Here is a 12,601-nt window from a genome sequence, read left to right on the forward strand (position 1 = left end):
ATGTAGTGGATAATAAGATGATTGATATTACAAGTTGGTTAAAAGAAGGCTTCATTTTCCCGCCAAAATGCACAAATTGGCTCAGTTGAGCCTTTATATATATATATAGATAGATAATAGTCTCCCTGGTTCAGTGAATGGAATCGAACTGAGAACAAGCTGCAAGAGAAGGAAACATAGAAAGGATGTTTGAGGGATTGGTGAGGCAGTTAATATGGGGCTATCTGGGCAAATACATAAAAGACATCCAAAAAGAGCAACTCAAGATCACCCTTTGGAATGGTAATTATGCTCATTTTCTTTAATCTCTTTTCTGTAATAATTTGGAATGTCATTTTTTACCTCGTTTCTTATTCCAGTTGTTATATTGGAAATTTATTAGCTGAAAATGGAATTAAAGGTGGTTACCTTTTTTTTTCTTTAATGATCGTGTCGTTTTTTGAAAAAATATATATTTGGATGCAGAGGAAGTATTATTGGAAAATGTGGAGCTGATTCTTGAAGCCTTCGACTACCTCCGGCTACCATTTGCTTTCAAACAAGGTAAAATTTTAAGTGGGGTTTTAAGCATGCACTCTGATGAGCTTGAAAATTACATGAGCTACAGCATACCACCAAAAGTCATATAGGATCCAATGCAAAGAAATACTTGAAATCTGTATGTTTTGTACCCACCATGCAACACCGAATCTTACCCACACTTCTCACAATTCTAGAAATGTATGTACTTTTTTTTTTGATAAATAAACAATTAAACAAATACCACTAGGCCAACACCCACAACGTTGCGACAATCACCCCCAATAATATGATTGGGTGTGTGGTGAGATAATGGCCTATTGGACCCTAGGGGGTCCTGTTGAGAGGTAATCCCCTCTTGAGAAAGTTTTTGAAAAGCTAGCTGGATGGAGAAAAGCTCACCTGTCAAAATCTTATTTCTTTATGTGCTTGTGGAAATTCATGCTGCTTTTAGTGGGACTCCTACGTTGTGTGAGACAAAAATCAAAGCTTGGTGGGGGGGGGATACACTATTAGGTTGGTTGGTGGATAGTATGACAAAATGGACAACATGAAGCTCATCATATGATTTGAGAGTCTGGGTTAAAAGAGGCTATTATATGATTCAATGAGGAAAGGCACTGGTATGCTTAGGGGTGTGCATTCGGTTTTTCGCTAAAACCCAACCAAACCAAATTTATATTTGGTTTCTAAAAAAAATACCAAACCCAACTGAATTAACCGCAATTTTAAAAATTAAATCCGAACCAAAACGAGAAACTGAAAATAATCCGAAAAAAACAGAAAAAACCGAAAAAAAAAGAAAAAAGAAAAATTAAATTATATTTAATATTAAAATTATACTCCCTCCGTCCCCAAAATAAGTTCCTCTTTGGGGACGGCACGGGTTTTAAGGAAAATGGTAAAGTGTATTGATAGTGGAGAAAAATATGTTATAATTAATATTGGGAGTGGTGAAAAGGTGAAAAAGTGTTATAATTAGTATTGAGAGTGGTGAAAAAGTGAAAAGTAAGAATAAATAAAGTATTATTAGTTGTGGGGTAGTTGTCCAAAAATAGAAAGAAAGAAAGAGGAACTTATTTGGGGGACGTCCCAAAATGGAAAAAGAGGAACTTATTTCAGGGACGGAGGGAGTATATATATATAATTCGGTTTTTGGTTTTGTTCGGTTTTTATAGAACCGAACCGAATTCTTTTGAAAAATAAATTGAACCAAACCGAAAAACCCAAAAAAACCAAACCATATTTAATATTTCGGTTTGGATCGGTTCGGTTATTCAGTTTCTGATATTTTGCTCATCACACCTAGCTGTATGTTGTATGAGTCATTGCTTATTTCATTGCCAGTATCTATTGTTGTTTTTTTTTTTTTTGCTTCTCTTATTTGTTATTTAAGGATAAACCTGTCTACTTTTACCAATGCTTTTAGTTGGTTGTATGAGGTCTTATAATCTATCACGTGACGACCTCGATGTGGTTGCTTTTGTAGGCCGGGTTGGGAAGTTAAGCATCAAAATTCCTTGGAAGAAACTTGGGTGGGACCCGATCATTATCATTTTGGAGGATGTATATATTTGTGTCTCTCAGAGAGATGACAAAGAGGTAATTTTCTTTTTAGATTGTTACCATGAAAATTAGAGGCGTGAACATTACAAGTAACATGCTTTTCTCCAAGTCCTGAACCAAAATCACATTTTCCTCTGTATCTTTATTGATTTACTACTTTAGTTGTATTGATGGATGCTGGATGGTCATTATAACCGTTGATGAATTCCATTACATCACCAAGAAGCCCTAACTGAAATTAATTGACCCAGATAACGGAATTAGCAACGAACTAATGACAAAATCCTCGAACTGTGCTTTGATTAAGAGTGGTTGAAAGTGGGTGGTTCTGGATTGGCCCTTAGAGTAATGTAGAAGTGTTTGGAAACAAAATCAGAAGGGTTCCACCTACTTGTCAAGGTCTAGGAATCTCAGATACACATGATTGTTTAGGGAGGATACAAGGGGGATCTACCAGAATTTTCCAATAATCTCAATGATTTCTTTACCTTTTGAGTAGCGACTCACTTACAATTATTTTTTGTTGTTTTTTTGTTGGCTGCAGTGGGAAATGGATGCTATTAAAAGAAGAGAATATGCAAGCAAAAAGGCCCAGCTTGCAGCAGCCGAACTCGCAAAGCTATCAAGACGTGTATGTGGTGAGCATTTCGACTTTGATTTTCCGGGGGTCGCTGATAGAATTTTTAAATCCGTTAATTCTTTATTCCCATGTTTGTATTGAGTTTTTGGTTGTTTAGTGAAATATTCTGCAGAGTATGAGCAATTTTGGACTACACGAACTAATTATGCTTTTATCATCAATCATGATTACTTGTGGTGACCACCTTTATCTTCTTTGATGCATGATGCCCCATAGAAACTAGCATGTCATACAAAACGACTTCATGTTCATTTTTTCTCATTTTGGTTACTGTGTCAAGACTGTTTCCTGTCATCTTGAACATCTTTTTGGTTTAAAATGTTTCTCAGAAAAACATCTTTATTGCAGATAATCAGACTGGAAAATCTTTTATTTCATACATCACTGCTAAGGTACTATTCTGCTACCTGCGAGCTGGTGATTGTGTTTCATTCTCTGGTTAGAATATCTCTTTAACTTTTGGCCTTCATCTTGTCTTTTGGGGAAAATGAGCTTACTTTTCAGTGATTTATCTCATGAAGCAACATTAGCACATTCAATATCAATTAAGGAAGATACTCAGGACAAACTCAAACTTTTAAACTAATATGCTAGCTTCTTCTCATGAATTCTTGTTATCTTTATCTTTATCTCATTCATTGATATCATTCCTAATAATCTCATCTAATAAATGATGTTCTATCTTAGAGGATATTTGAGCAACCTATAATAATAGCCTTGATAATTTCACAAAGAGTCGGAAGATTTCAGTTTATAGGTCATATTTGACATTTACCATGGACTTTGCTTCGTAGTGCTTTATTTTTACTTTTGGCACAAGGTTTCAGTTAATATAATTTCCTATAACTTTCCTTCTTTCTGTCCAAGATTCTTGACAGCATCCAAGTATCCATTAGAAATGTTCATGTCCTCTACTGCGAAAAACAGAGTGCAGCGGTATGGTTTTTATCCCTCATAAACTAATGCTGTGTCCTTTTTATCCCTCACGACTCTGTACCTTCAAAGTGGATTATTATTATTATTATTATTATTTTTTTAAACATAATTACTTCATCTTTTGTGTGGAATATATTATTTGACTGAAAATCTTTTTTATGTCTCTCTATATTGCTCTTTTTCCTGCCTATACTTGGTATAGTGTTCTTAATGATTAGGCATGTAGACTTTATAGTGGATTGTGCCGTGTTCATTCAATCATTTATTTGTGTCTAATTTTCTCAGTCTGAATTAACACGAATCATTGCTCCAGCCTTCTTTGTCGTTGTTGTTTGAAAGGAATAGGAGAATCCTTGAGGATAGCAAATAAACTTTAGAAGAGGTGTGGGAAATAATAAAAATTTCGAGGCATCTAACTGTTTGGAGTTGTATTTGTAGTTAGGTTGATTTCACCTTTGGGGATATCTCATCCGTTTTTAATTCCTACTTATTAATTTTCTAATAAAATTTGTTTCTTATTAAAATAAAATAAAATTAAATGAACATATTGTTTGACTAAATTCATTGATTTTTGTAGAGGAGTTTGCAACTCAAGCATTCCACTCTTTAATACTAGGTTAAAGGAGACCAATGAAACATTTCTAGGTTTAAAATTTCATGGGCTCCCTTCTAGTATGCCCATTTATCCGGGGGCACCTTTTAGACAGGCATTAGAACAATATAGGTTTTTTTTTTTTTTTTTTTAATCTAAATCTCATGCTAGAATGGTGTTTCAGTTTCCATATAAGAATTTTTTTATCATAAGAATGAAATAGAGATGAAATAATGCAGAACTTATTTCATATTGGGTGGGCGCCTGAAAAAAGAACATTTTTTTTTATTGGATAAATAATTTTTCATAGATAGCATGACGGTGGACTTGAACCTTAGACCTTTGGCCTCAAACATTAACCACTCTATCACTAGGCCAATACACTGCACAAAGAAAAAAACATTATTTTGGCAAAGGGATCTTAAATTGCTTATATTTAGGTTCATTTGACAATCCAACTCAATGAGCATCTTGTTTTCTTCTCTTGTGAACTGATCGAGTGTTGACATGTTTCAATATTGTTTCTCATATCACTATCTGAGTGATCTCATATCACTATCTGAGTGATCTATGAGGACCGTGTCAATATCTCATTGCAATAAGAGTTCAGTGCTGATGATTGTTTCTCTTGATAGTTTGGAGCGAGTTTTAGTTTGTTTTTTTCGTTACATTCTTTGTATTTTATGAAATTTGTCATGAATTTCTAATGGTAATTTGTATTATTTGGACGTGTTGTTTTGCAGGAAGAAATATTATTTGGACTGAAGTTTTCAAGTTTGACAATTATGAAGCAAACTGCTTTCGGGTATCCTTCCTCACCTTGGATCTTCACTTTTGTTTAATTTGCATGAAAATGTGGTAGCCATGGCCTTCTTCATTAATTTTGAAGCTTAGTTTGGAACACATCGTAGTGACAAGCTTCATTGTTTTGGTTCAATGTTAATACCATTACATTGCGTTCCCCCCTCCCCTTCAAGAGAAAGAAAAAGAAAAGAAAGAACATTTATGTATATTATTCGGTCGGTTTGAGTTGAACTAATTTTTTTTTTTTAAATAAAAACCAAACCAACGTTTTTTCCCTTCTGTTTTTCTTTCCGGTTTTTGATATTAGCAACCGAACCTAGAACTGAACAGTACTAAAATTGAACCGTACTGATCGGAACTATTCAGTTTGATTGGTTATTTTTCGTTCTGGTCAGTTTTTGCTCTCCCCTAATACAAGTAATCAGCTGAGCTGTAAGTCTCTGGTGGCTTTCACCATAAAGGCGCTCTTATATCTAAGAGCTATCACATAGATTGTAATTTTCTTTTGTAGGGGTTCTCATATTAAGTTGACTGCAGGCTTAACTGAACCATAATCAGACACAAAAACCACGAATTTTAACAAAGATGAAAGTATATCTTGGTTTCAATCTTCCCCTTCTTTTGTTGCATCACTTCTAATTTTTGTTTGATTTGATTGAACAAACCCCAGAATCTTCTATACACTGTATATCTGTAGGTTCATATACATGTTCAACTAACAAAAACCTATAAAGAGCGATAAAAACGCCACCATGATTTTACTACTAGATAATACCTTGTTATATGTTTTCCTTTGGTAAAGTTGGGTAACATAATCACCAGAACCAAAAAGTTTGGGATTGACCTAGACATTATTTAATTCAGTTCTTATTTCACTTTCGCATTTTCTCTTGATTTAATTTTAGTTCATTCACTTTGTTTGCCAAATGAGCCCCTTGACTGAAAGCCAACGTTTGGCTGGCTTGCTACCTTGCTTTGTATTTTATTTCCCATGATGTGTCATTTGGGGGTTTTCCCTTGTGCCAAATCTTGCAGCATTATATGTTTCTTTTCTACCTTTTGGGGCTTGTGTGAGGTGATTAAAAGTGTGTTCTTGTATGTAGAGAAATTTCGTTGAGCTTCCCAATTTAACAGTTTGGCTGTTTCAAAATAATAATAATAATAATAATAGTAGTAGTAGTAATAATAATAATAATAATAATAATAATAATAATAATAATAATAATAATAATAATAATAATAATAATAATAATACGATGTATTCAAGTTAAAATGCTCGTATTTCTGATCATTATGGTTCAAAGGTCAAAGGTGCTAGCAGAGTTTGGGTCCTTTCCTTATCATGCTTGGGTCAATTTTGTCACTGATGTAGGATGGTATCGAGGAAGTAGTATGAGGGTTTTATGATTGATAATTGTTCTTATATTAGTCAGCTTGGGTGGAGAGGAATGGGTGGGGGGGTTTGATAATGGGAACAGTCTTTCTTCATTTATAGTGAGTGGTATGGTTATACGGAGTATTACACTTGTATCATGGGCTATAGAAAATAAAAAATAGTTCAATCATATGTTAGTATTATATTTATTTAGACATTGGAGTTTTGTCAATTAATTTGTATCAGATATAGTTAAGTTTAGAGTCATGTATTCTAGTTTGGTGGTGGCTTTAATTTGTGTGAAGTGGATGCTTTGTCCGCTGGTTGTAGTTATTAATGTAATGATGTTTCTGTTCTGATAAAAAGAGAAAGAAAGAAAGTCACTATAGTCTACTTGGTGATCACAATTTTATGCACCAGAGTGAGTGAAGCATTAAGCAATCATGTTTCAGACCTCAAGTTTCGTGGGGTACTAGTTCATACCGATGGATCGACAGTTGGCTCTTTTGGGTCCTTGTGGAAAGTTTAGAATTCAGACATTGTTCCAATTTTCTTTTTATTCTAATTTTGTGGATATTTATGTTTTCTTTCAGATCTACAACTGCAAAACTTAAAGGGGGTCAAGTCAACAAACTGATTGAAATTCAGGATTTAGAACTTTATTGTGATACCTCCGGAAAAGCTGGCGGTTCAAAGATGGAGAATTCCCATAATTCCAATATTATGGGAAGGGAAGAACTTGAGGATAATAAATATTTGTCAATATTAGCTCCGCTCAATGTATCAGTATCTTTGTCGGTAAGCATCTCTGGCTTGTTCTATCTTAGGTAATAATATTAATTATTGTTTCATGTTTTGCATGATTGAATAAAATGTAAGCCAACGCTATTCTTACATGGCTTTTCTTCTTATATCAGAAAATTGTACTTTAGATTGTATTTCTTATCACTATTGGGTTGCTCATTTTCATACCTTCATTTTATTAATAAAATCTACTTGTTTCTAATTATTTGCTATATCAAAACTTTTTATGCCTGATTGAGTTCTGAGTTACTCTTTATTTGAAACTTTTGCTCCTCATGGGTGTAACTTGTAACCACTCAAGAACCAGAGATACTCTTGTATGATCAATTTTTTATGCCTGACCATGTACTTTCGATTGTATTTCCATTCACTATGGGTTTCATCATTATGTCGTCATGTTAATCAATGAAGCCTACTTTTTTTTAAACAAAATTAAGAAATAAAAAATGGAACTTTATATGCCTGGTCGAGTTTTGAATTACCTTTTATTTGAAACTTTTACGTAAACTAGTAACCACTAGATTACTGGTTATATCTACTTTATTTGTGTTAAGATTTTTTTATATATATTGGTGTATCGTTTTTCGTGATGTTATATCTGCTAGCTAAAGCTGGATGGTTTAGCTACTACTGAAAGGAAATATGGTTGTTGAAAATTCAATTGCTTGTTGGAATTGTTATTAAACATGAAACATAGAGGATTTCCGATACATTTTATGTATTATCTTCTTTCATATTTGGTATAAAATATGTTTGTAATACCCAACAGAATTTTAAAAGTTTTACTGAAAGTGTCTCCTTGCGTTTTTCTTTTAATATTGTAACTGCAGTAATTTAACCTACATTAACAAAAATAAATAAATTCTTATGTGCACTCCCTAATGATACTATACATCAATCCTTAAATTTAGCTGTTCACTGTTTGTCTGTTGCGGTTATGAACTGACTAATATGATGATGATGATGATGTCTGGCATAGTATAACTATCTTCTTGAGTTCTTTTTCCTTTGTACCTATCTATGCTACAAACTTATTTAATTTATATAGGACACAATTATTATTACGTTTACATGAGCTTTCATCAATTTCATGTAGGTAAACAGGTCAGGGAAATTACTAAATGATGCTCCGCAGTATACTGTCAACATTGAGCTAGCTAGCATGGTACAGTCAATATTTGCTGCATTTTTTGCATGTAACTTGCATTCTTATCTTTTTCTTTATCTGAATCTTCTTGATGATTTCTTTAGTGTTGTGCTTTATAGGCTACTTCAATGGATGAGGATCAATTACAGCACATCTTGGCTCTTCTTGATTATGTATCTTTATGTCAATTGAGAGAGAAGTAAGCTTGCTCTTACGTTGTCATCTTTTTCTCAGTATTTGATTTGTAAGTGGCTTAGAGTAAGACAACAGTTTTTCCCTTCTTCCTTTTTTTTTTTTTTTTATAATGCTTGTATGTGAATTTGGAACTGGAAACAGGTTGTCACACTACATTTACTTTGAGATGTTTTAGTCCTGCAATTTAAGTATAAATTGAAAATGCAGGATGAACTTGAAAACTGTTCGAGATGAGATCTAAAAACCTATTCAATCAAATTCTTTACTATTTCTGCTACTTATCTAAACAGTTTATTTATTAACTACTTACATTCTTCTCTAGTTGGTTATGTTCATGTTCCTGTTATGTTTACGCCTGTAGTTTCTATATGTTACTTGTATACTGCGAGAAAATCCTGACAGTACCTATATTTATATTCAGGATATCCCTCAGCTTTGGGGGATATAAATCCCCAGAATATGTAAATTCAAATTCAATCTCATGTTACATTATCCTTTTCCGAAATTTTTTGCCCCTTTTATGCCTGAATCTACTTGTGCACCAATAGTAATTCATACATTTCTTAGAGATCTAGTTTCATTGCAAATTAAAAACAACTTCGACCCTAGTGAATTAGGACTAATTTGGGTTATACCTAGGCTGGGTCAAGATGTGCAAGTTGGGTAGTATATACTTTACTTTGTAGGGACCATGTTCTTTCCCTTTCTCATTCATATTTCCTCCCATCTGTTCTGTGGTCCCTTTTATTTGGCATTGCTTATCAAAATATGAACTGCTTTGATTTATTTTGTTATTTTTCATCTTGCAGTTATGGGGGCTATCGCCCTTGGTGGAGCCCTTTAAAGGAAAAACTCAAGGGATGGCAAAAGGCATGGTGGCATTATGCTCAAGAGTCTGTTCTTTCTGATGTTCGGAGGAGGGTGAGAAGAACTTCTTGGAAGTACTTCGGAGAGAGGCTGTAAGTTGACCTCTAAAAGTATTATTTGTAATCTTGTTAAGTGGAGCTGACTACTGAACTTGACCTCTAAAGTATCCTTTGTAATCTTGTTAAGCTACCCCCTTGAAGTAAATGTGAGTTATTTCTGTAAGGTTTAAAAATACAATTATGTGCATCAAAATATATATCTTGGAATGAAATGCATTTGAATTTGTTCATCCAATTTGTAAGGGAATAAATTCTTGCTAAGAATGAACCCTATGTAGCTAAAAATAACCAGCATCAATTGCGTAGACTTTGTGATTGGGCGCTTGTCAATGAAATGAGAAAGCTAATGCGAGAAAAGACCAAGGGAATTGATATAAGAGAAATCATATACTCCCTCCGTCCCTAAAAATTGTGGACCAAAAGAGATAGCATGGGTTTTAAGAAAAAGTATGGTAGTTGTGTTTAAGTGGAGATTGGGTCCCACACCTTTTTGTAAATAGTGAGAGGAAAAGTTTGTGGGGTTATTTCCAAATAAGGAAAGACCACAATTTCCAGGGACGTCCCGATATAGTAATAAACCCACAATTTATAGGGACGGAGGGAGTACTTTTTTCCATTTCTTCATGTTATGCTCCTGTGGTTTATTGCATTTACAGTGATATGAATATGTTTGGGTTATCATAAAAATGTGAATAATTTAAATGCTTTGAATTTTGCCTCGCATCTTCATTTTGAAATGTGTATATTAAAGTCTTTATGTTTAATGGCAGAAACTCTCGCCGGAAGTATGTGAACTTGTACAAGGCCAAGTTGAAATGCCTCAGACATGACCAGGTGAGATAGTATTGCGTAGACATAGGGAAATAAAATTAAACTTAAAAGTATCATGAACATTTTATTTTAAAATTAGCCAAAAAGAATTGAAGATTGAATCTTGGATATAAGCAAATAAAAGGCTAAGACCACTTTCCTCCTGTTTGACTTTAAACGGAATGACATTATGAAATTTAAACATTTGGTTGTTTCATTGTAGATGATACTCAGTTCTTTTTATAAACATTGTAATAACAATATCAATATTTGCCTTTATAAAGTAAATCACAATGTCCATGCTTTGTCAGTATGTCAACTCTATATAGTGATGGTGATTGCATTTTACAAGCTGAAAGTTTAACTGGGATCTGGTCATTCTGAAGATCTTGTTATCCTTGCTAACTTGGCTTTATCTTTCTGTGTCATCTTATGTTGGTAACTCTGATCCGGTTCGAAATTTGTTTTCACTAGCAATGTAAGCTATCTGTATGCCTGTGTTAATTATACAAACTTGTAGAAAAATAGAAGACTATGCACAAATTTTAAGAATAAAGAAAATGTACTTTTGGAAAACCTCTCACTGTATATATTCTTAAAATTATATATTGCTACTAATTTCTTGTAATTAAGTCATGTTTTCTAAACTAGCAATGAAGGATGTGTTAGTCTACCTGCTTTCCTAATGTAAATACAGACTTGTGTACAATGGAAGACTATACTCAAACTCTGTGATAAAAAAATTAATTTAGATAAATCATTTCACATTTTCCTAATTAAAGTTGTATGTCGCCACCTTTTTTTTGGAATTCTTGATCCATTTATGTTTGACTTCCAGAAGATGGTACCTCTAGTAGGATTGAGCTGCTTATTCCCTCTCGCTGTAGTATACTTCTTTTGCGTTATGTATTATTGAAGCCTTACAAATGATGCTTTCTAATCCCTTTTTTTTTAAAATCTCTTTCTGGTCTATAGCCTCTTGCTCCCTTTAATAACTGTTCATTCTGATTCCAATCATCAGATGATAGATGAAGATGTTCAGCGGGAGCTGGAGGAAATGGAAAAAGAAACTGATATAGACGATATTTTAAATTACAGAGCTGTTGCCGAACAGGAACTAGAGGTAAAACGAGCACTAATAAGTTTCTTCTATTTATCATCTTTCTTGTTTGCAATTAGCTTATAGTTTCATAGTAAGATCGTTGCCATCAGTTTACTGTATCTGGTATCTTATTGAGTCCTACTTCATATCTCATTGTAGTTGCAAGTTGCAACCATCTGAAATGCATCATCATCATCATCATCATCATCATTGCAGCTCGTTGCTCCCACCTGTGGATTCAGCATAGCGATACTTATTCTGCACGTTTAGCCAAGAATTAGAATGTCTTCCTTAACTATCCTGATCCAAATTTTGAACCACCCACCCTCCTTATGCCTTCCACTGACCATTTGAAAAGCAACTAGAGGAAAAACAGACACCTAATTGTTATTTCACTAGTGTAGAGTTCCTTGTAATTATGCTTCCTTTTTCTGGCAGGATTTCCTGGTAAAACCATCATCAAGGTATGGTAGCAATGGTGGAAACATGGACAAGTCAGTAGAAGATGATCAGCCTCCTAGCAAACCCCGTGGATGGTTGAATTGGCTGTCTTATGGGATGCTTGGAGCTGGGGGAACAGATGTCACCAATCAATTTTCTGGTGTCATTTCGGATGATGTGATCAAAGTATGAACATCGTTGTTCAATTCAATCTTTATCAATGTATAAGTTTGATTGAACTGCTGGAATATTAGACACGCATAACTTTGTTGGTGCTGAAGATTTGTCATATCTTTCTGAAGGATATATATGAGGCAACAAAATTCTATCCTGCCCCTGTCGTGGTTGGAGATTCTGCTATGATGGAAGAGGTTTACTTTTCTTCAGTGAAGATCAATATTTCTGATATTCATACCAAGCTTCGGAGCATGTACGTTAACTTTTTGTATTACTTCTGTGATGGGATTTTATAGTTGATACAATAGCTTCGTAAATAAGAGCTTTGCCTTTGATGATATATTTTGTGTTGAACTAAAATAAAATCTTGTAGGACTTCAGGGGAAACCCTGCATCAGTAGTACGTAGCTACTAAGTCTAGACATTTGTTGTCACTAGTAATTCATCTGTGCCCTTAGATTGGTCAGGCAGGGGTGAAAAGGTATCTAACAAGCCAGTCGACATAGTATGCTTTTCGAATGGTAGAAATTGAGCCAGCAGTTGAAGTCTGCCTTAATTAAGATACTT

The 12,601-nt window shown here is 34.0% G+C and overlaps 1 protein-coding gene across 5 annotated transcripts in view; it reads left to right on the forward strand.

Moving 5' to 3' along the window:
• LOC131012928 (intermembrane lipid transfer protein VPS13) overlaps positions 1-12,601 on the forward strand; it is a 71,785-nt gene that overhangs the window by 38,435 nt on the left and 20,749 nt on the right. For 3 of the 5 annotated variants that reach the window (XM_057940896.1, XM_057940895.1, XM_057940897.1), the window contains 15 exons: positions 135-282; positions 466-543; positions 2,009-2,121; positions 2,630-2,723; positions 3,074-3,117; positions 3,593-3,661; positions 4,997-5,058; positions 7,026-7,230; positions 8,333-8,401; positions 8,503-8,582; positions 9,388-9,537; positions 10,275-10,338; positions 11,336-11,437; positions 11,855-12,043; positions 12,160-12,287. In XM_057940896.1, the coding sequence (XP_057796879.1) occupies positions 186-282; positions 466-543; positions 2,009-2,121; positions 2,630-2,723; positions 3,074-3,117; positions 3,593-3,661; positions 4,997-5,058; positions 7,026-7,230; positions 8,333-8,401; positions 8,503-8,582; positions 9,388-9,537; positions 10,275-10,338; positions 11,336-11,437; positions 11,855-12,043; positions 12,160-12,287 (1,544 nt within the window). In that variant the 5' untranslated portion in view covers positions 135-185. Of the gene's footprint in view, positions 1-134; positions 283-465; positions 544-2,008; positions 2,122-2,629; positions 2,724-3,073; positions 3,118-3,592; positions 3,662-4,996; positions 5,059-7,025; positions 7,231-8,332; positions 8,402-8,487; positions 8,583-9,387; positions 9,538-10,274; positions 10,339-11,335; positions 11,438-11,854; positions 12,044-12,159; positions 12,288-12,601 lie in introns of those variants that run through there. The other 2 variants (XM_057940898.1, XM_057940899.1) reach the window with 2 other exon arrangements.

This window comes from Salvia miltiorrhiza, chromosome 2 (genome assembly GCF_028751815.1).
Source record: "Salvia miltiorrhiza cultivar Shanhuang (shh) chromosome 2, IMPLAD_Smil_shh, whole genome shotgun sequence".
NCBI lineage: Eukaryota > Viridiplantae > Streptophyta > Magnoliopsida > Lamiales > Lamiaceae > Salvia > Salvia miltiorrhiza.